Source organism: Bison bison, unplaced genomic scaffold, assembly GCF_000754665.1.
Source record: "Bison bison bison isolate TAMUID 2011002044 unplaced genomic scaffold, Bison_UMD1.0 scf7180017853464, whole genome shotgun sequence".
NCBI classification, from domain to species: domain Eukaryota; kingdom Metazoa; phylum Chordata; class Mammalia; order Artiodactyla; family Bovidae; genus Bison; species Bison bison.
In genome coordinates, this window is record NW_011484037.1 from 48,016 (window position 1) to 54,320 (window position 6,305).

A 6,305-nucleotide genomic window follows, 5' to 3' on the forward strand; every position below is an offset into this window, starting at 1 on the left:
CGGGGAGCCTGGTGGGCTGCCGTCTACGGGGTCACACAGAGTCGGACACGACTGAAGCGACTTAGCAGCAGCAGCAGCTGATGGAGGTGTGGGTGTTAAGCGTGCGAAGTTGCTTTAGTCGTGTCCGACTTTTTGTGACCCCGTGGACTGTGGCCCGCCAGGCTCCTCTGTCCATGGGGAGTCTCCAGGCAAGAATGTTGGAGTGGGTTGCCATTTCCTCCTCCAGGGGATCCCTCCCACCCAGGGATGGAACCTGTATCTCTTACGTCTCCTGCACTGGCAGGCGGGTTCTTTACCACTAGCTCCACCTGGGAAGCCCCTGAGAGATTGAGGGGAGCTGTTTAATTCTAGAAGGATTCTTTCCATCCTGTTACAAACGTCCTTAGGATCTTGAGAGAAAAGTGAAAGTGTTAGTCGCTCAGTCGTGTCCGACTCTTTGCGACACCTTGGACTGTAGCCCGCCAGGCTCCTCTGTCCATGGAATTTCCCAGGCAAGAACACTGGAGTGGGTTGCCATTTCCTTCTCCAGGGGATCTTCCCAGAAGAACTCAGGTCTCCTGCATTGCAGGCAGATTCTTTACTGTCTGGGCCAGCAGGGAAGCCTACTTTAAGCAAACCACACTGGGCCCTCGTTGACCATCGTGAGTGGGTCACATGAGGAAGGTGGCCACAAGCAGGCACGTAGCCCCACCCCCGCAGCGTGGAAGGACAGCTGGGGGCACATCGCCCACGTTTCGGGGCACATCTCCCACGTTTCGGCTGCGCGTCCTCGCTTATCACCCCGCTGTAGATGGCTTCTCAGGCAACCAGCCACTGACCCCAGCCGGGCCTCTCTAGCCTTGGCGTCCAAGCAAAGCCACGGGCAGGGGCAGGCTCTCCAGCCTCCCCGAGGCCCGGCCTGCTTGTCCCTGCTCTTGCAGCCGGGGTGCAGCCAGCGTGGCAGTGACCGCGCATGTCGCATCTCAGGACAGGAGGGCTCCAAGGTCCCAAGAAAGCCCATCCCGCGGTCCTGTGTGCGGGGCTCCGCTTTCGGTCGACTCATTTCACAAGTTCAGGAAATGCAAGTATTTTTAATGCCGGCTTAGGAACAGTTCACAGTTAGGAAAGGTTCTCTCGTGAAATAGATCCTGTGCATCTTGATAGATATTACGGTGCCTGGAACAGTGAGTCACTTCAGGGGTTTTTATGACCCAGCATCTCTGAGGCGTGTGTGACGTCATTCATGACATGGGGAGGAGGCCCTGCCGGGGTTGGGGGTGGGCCCAGGAGCCCCGGCAGACCTCCAAGCCCCAGGCTCACATGCTGTGCTTGCGGTGGAAGGTAGGGCCCCTTGCCTCCCGGACTGCATCTCCTGACGCTCAGAGTGCTCCTCGTGGGACCCGCCCCACGGCCCCGACAGCTCGGTTCTGATGAGTGGACCCAGGCGGGGAGGGAGCTGGCCTGTGGGGCTGTCCCTCTGCTCACGGGTGGGTCTGCACAGTCCTGGATTTCCGCTTGGCCATCACGGCCCTTTGCCAACTCAAGTCTCTCGGGGGTGTCAGGACATTTCTCTGAGCCCCTGACCCGCCCCTGGTGACTGAGGCCTGCCTCACCCCCGGCCCGGGGTTCGGGGTCTCAGTGTGACCCTCTGTCTCCGCAGGGTCCATTGCCAGCTGGTCCGGCTCTTCGCACGAGGAATCGAAGAAAGCCCCAAGCAGGAGTCCCGCGGCTGAGCGCCGGCCGTGGGAACCGTGTCTCAATGACGACAGACCAATTATGTTGCGATACATTCAAATTTAGAAATTTATTTTTGATAGTTGAATATTGATTTTAGAAAAATAGCGTGTTTGTCAGCAGTTTTGTGGAACATTTGGCATTTCCGGTTCTGTGTGCGTCTGTGGGCTGCATTTCACCTGTCTCAGCCCGGCAGTGGCCCGTGCAGGCTGGGGAGTGCCGGCCCCTGAGATTGCGGCCGCGCTGACGGCCCTGACGGCCCGCCCGTGGCTCTAACGCAGCAACTCGGGCGGCGCGTTGCACCGCAGGCGTCCGTGGGGTCCCTGGGCTGCTCGGCAGGACCTGCCCTGCAGCGCTGGTGGTCAGCCCCTGCTGAGGAGCGGTTTGCTTTGTAGCACTTACCTCGTCCCTCGCAAGTAGAGCAGCGCATCTGGACCCTTCCTGTCTCGCGCGTCTACAAGGCAGCGGTGTCCCGGTCTGCCTCCAGGGCAGCCTGGTCCAGCGAGCGGGAGGGACTCCCCGGGCTGCACTCCTGCAACAGCAGCACTTCTAGACGATCCGGCGGGAGGACAGGTTAGGCGCCTGGGAAACCAGCCGCTCGTGGCGCCCTGGCGAGTGTCTCAGCGCTTAGACGCCGCGAGTGCTCTCCCCACGGCGGGGGCTGCCGTGCCCGGCTCAGTGGCCCGACGGGAAGCAGCCCGTGAACTTTGGACCGAGCGCCCCACCGCCCTGGGGAGAGGGTCCCACGTGCCGGGGTGCCCTTCCCGCAGCCCCGTCTGTACCCGTGATCCAGGCCCATGCCTTTGTTGTCTTCACACTTCCTTCCACGTATTTATTGCAAGGTGCGTCCTGTAAACCGGAAGAGCGTACAGTGTCCTCGCTGGCCGTGTTTTCCTTTGTTTGCTGCGCAAGTGCGGGCCCCACCCCAGACCGGGAGGGGGGCGCCTGGCCTGGCCCCGTTTCATCTGTGTTTGTGCTTCTGTGCGTGGACGACGCATCTGCAGCAGCTTTATCTGAGACCTAAGAGGATGCTGCCCCATTTGGACTTGTGAAAAGGGAGCTCGACTGTTACAAGAGGCGGTTTGAGGGCCGCCGGCCACCACACAGGGTCCGGCGGTCACCCTCGCTTCTAACAGATGTCCTTCATTCTCAGAACTCGTATATGTTGCATGTCCTGTCTCATTCCCACCCAGGGCAGCTTCGACAGGAGTTTTTCAGGAGACCGTGTTTCTACAGGGTCCCCAAGAGGGTCTCCATGGTCTTGATCGTCCCTGCGAAACGTCAATCACTGGTCTGCCCCGAAACCCATTGCCGTTGCTAGAAACGCAGTCTAGGCCGAGAGCAAGCATGTTCTGTTCGAGAAGGAACCCCCAGCCCCCACCCCTGTAATGCCACGTGGTCCCCAGTGGCCTTGGCCATATTCTCCAACCGCTTGCTGACCTTCAAAACCGCAGATTCTGGAACTGTCCCCGGGGGTCATGTGACTGTCTGAGCCCCCACCCCCACCCCAGGCGCTGCGGACGACCCCACCCCAAGACCAGAGTACCTTCCTGACCTTCCCGCGAGCCAGGACTCTGGTGGAGCGACCACAGCCTAAACTCCAGGATTTTAAGGAAAAATCGGAACTGATGGCTGGATGGGGAGGACCCTGTGCCCGGCGGTGCTGCGGTTCCTTGTTCCCGGTTATGCGCAGGCCAGGGCGGCCGGCGTGCCAGCCCCTCGGCGCCAGCTGCCTCTGCCCTCACAGCGGCCCCGTGGAACTGGCAGTGGCAACGGAAAGGGGCTTAACTTCCTTTCTAATCTTGCTGGCTTCAAGGTTAGAAGATGGCGAATTTGCTCTGATATGTTTGAGAAGACAAATAAAGTTGTTACTTTGGGCAGAATGTGGCTTTTTTTTTTTCCTCTTACAAATTCCTGTTGTCTTTCAAAGCAGAGTATTTTTTTGTGTGAAAACACGTACAATGTAAAGAAAGTGAGCAATGGTGAGCCCACCACCCATGCCAAGGAATTGATCTTCACCCCCAGGCTCCTCCCCGTGTGCCCTTGTGGACCGAGCCTCCCCTCCCCCCACGGAGGAGGGAACTATGGTTTTAAAACTGGAGTGAATCGCTTGCTTCACCCACGTGAGGGGATCAGAACAGAGCACCCCACGTGCGCCACTTGGGCATGAGGGTGTTCTGAGCAGGTGACAGTGAAGCAGCAGGGAATGCAGACAGAGCTGCCTGCCCCTCCCACGTCTGCCTGGAGGGACACGCGCTCCCGATGTGGGGGTGAGCCCCCCTGCCCTCGGGGGCCACCCGTGTCCCTGGAGACAGAGTCAGCTCTGAGCTGACAGACCAACCTGAGTAATAAAACCACCCTTCCGTTCTGTTTGCCAGCCCCTTTCCCTTGTGGCTCAGCTGGTAAAGAATCCACCTGCAATGCAGGAGACCTGGGTTCAATCCCTGGGATGGGAAGATCCCCTGGAGAAGGGGAAGGCTCCCCACTCCAGTATTCTGACCTGGAGAATCCCAGGGACTGTATAGTCCACGGAGTTGCACAGAGGCAGACATGACCCAGCGACTTTCACTCTGGTCCATTAGTTTCCCCGCAAATAAAATTCCTCAGTATGTTCACCCAAGAAGCCCAAGCTCCCTTTTATCTTGTCACTTCTTGACAAATTTATTGCCCTTTATTAAAACGGCATATAAAACCCTGACTCTGACCACCTCTTTGGGTCAGACTCTTTTTCTACAACGGCCTCCAGGAACAAAAAAAATACGTAAATATTAGCATTAAATAAAAACTCTATGCCTTTTCTCCTAACTTGCCTTTTGTTGATTTAACTTGCAGACTCCAGTAACTGAACGTAAGAGGGTAGAAGAAAGGTTTTTCTCCTTCCCCCATGTGTTTATCTTGAGAGAGTGTAGTTTCGCAGGTTTTGCTCTTTACATGAAGTGGTCCTACTGTGTCATTTTCTGCAGCTTGTCTCATTTAGCGGGTATTAAAACGTTTTCATCATGAAACGGAATTTTCCAGTCTATTAACATTGCATGTGTTTTCCTTTACGTCAGTCCTCATTCATGTCATAGAGCTTTAGAATTTTTCCACATCTTTCAATTTTATTTGGATTTGTTCTTAAAAACATCGTTATTGTGAGGCTACTCTCCTTTAAGTAGAAATGCAGTTGTTTTTTGAGTGGGATTATATCCAAAAAGGTTGCCTCATTTATCTGCAGGCCTGGGGGCTGTCTGTAGTCACAGATACTGGAATGTTTGTCTTCCTTCACGACCTTGTTGGTGGGATGCCAGCCCTTGACAGTGGAGGACGCTGGGTCCACAAGAGGAAGGGGCTGGGCTTCCTGTCCCAGTGGTTTTGGGGCAGATCTCAGCGAGCTGGACACTAGGGCCTCCCTTGGATCATGGACCACAGCTGCCGGTCCCAGACACCCCTGCAGTCCTCAGGGTCCCTCACACCTCACTCGAGTCTCTGTTTTCAGCAAATACCTTTGGAATCAGCTTTGCCAGTTGGTTACCGTGGGGAGAACCGGACCAGACCGAGTTCTTGGTTCACCATAAGCACCCCGCTTTGGTCAGTGTGTGGCCTGCTTATTTACCTGTCCGTCAGTCGTAAAATCCACTCCCGAAACGCCATGTTGTAAACAGCACCCGTGGAGAGAGCCCCAGTTCAAGAACAAGAACGTTCATTTCATTTCCTCTGTGCGCCCGTCTCCCCCTTCTGTCCCCCAGACCCCCCTGCCCCACACCGCCGGGCCCCCAGCACGGTCACTGAACGGCCCCAGTGGCTGCAGAAGCCAGGCAGGTTCCTGCATCCGTGTCCAGTGTCGGCGAGTGGCCTGGCAGAACCACACGCACTACCAAGGACCCCTCTGCCCAGGGCCCCTCGGCCTCCCACCTCAGCCTCAGCGTGGTGGGGGCTACAAGCAGCACCCGGCCCCAGATGCTCACGGTCCCCAGGAGGCCAGGCATGAGCTCCCCCTTCCAGGGTGTGTGCCAGCCCCTGGACACCCCTCCCCGCCGGCCACCACCCATCACTGGCTTCCTTCTTCTGGAAGCCGGCCTCTGCCTCCCTCTTCCCAGCCTGTCCGTGTGCATAGCCCCCCGCCCTGCCCCCATGGCCCACTCCCGGGGGACCCACCTTGCCCCTCGGCCTTGACTCCAAAACCCCACTGCCCTCCAGCGCTGCTGGCCATGGGACCCTGCCAGGAAAGCCACCCCACACCCTCCCCCACTGTGAGCACAACACGTTCCAGGTTTATTTAAATAAAAATTTATAATTTATACAAGACTTTTTTCTTTAAACAAGGTTTTTTTTTAAAAAAAAAGTTACAGGAGGGTTTTTTTCAATTAGTTCTTCATACAGTACAGTCCTTTTGTAGAACAAAACTTACACTGGTGAGGAGCATTTACGATTGAAAATAGACTCAAGCTTCAGACATAAAAACGTTAACATTCATTCTAGTTCCGTGATCAGTCGCAGAAATTAAACATCTGCCCAGATTTACACGATTCAGTAAAAACGACACGGGCTCTTGCCGACAGGGTGTCTGCCCAGGCCGGCGCCCTCCCGGCGGAGGCCCCGGGCTTCCAAGC

At 56.5% G+C, this 6,305-nt stretch overlaps 1 protein-coding gene across 1 annotated transcript in view; it reads left to right on the forward strand.

Annotated features, from left to right (window-relative positions):
• CERK (ceramide kinase) overlaps positions 1 to 3,596 on the forward strand; it is a gene marked incomplete at its 5' end in the record, with an annotated part of 17,260 nt that extends 13,664 nt beyond the window's left edge. Inside the window, one exon of the mRNA XM_010854742.1 lies at positions 1,640 to 3,596. Within this exon, the coding sequence (XP_010853044.1) occupies positions 1,640 to 1,712 (73 nt within the window). The remainder of the gene's footprint in view (positions 1 to 1,639) is intronic.
• Between the last annotated feature and the right edge of the window lie 2,709 nt (positions 3,597 to 6,305).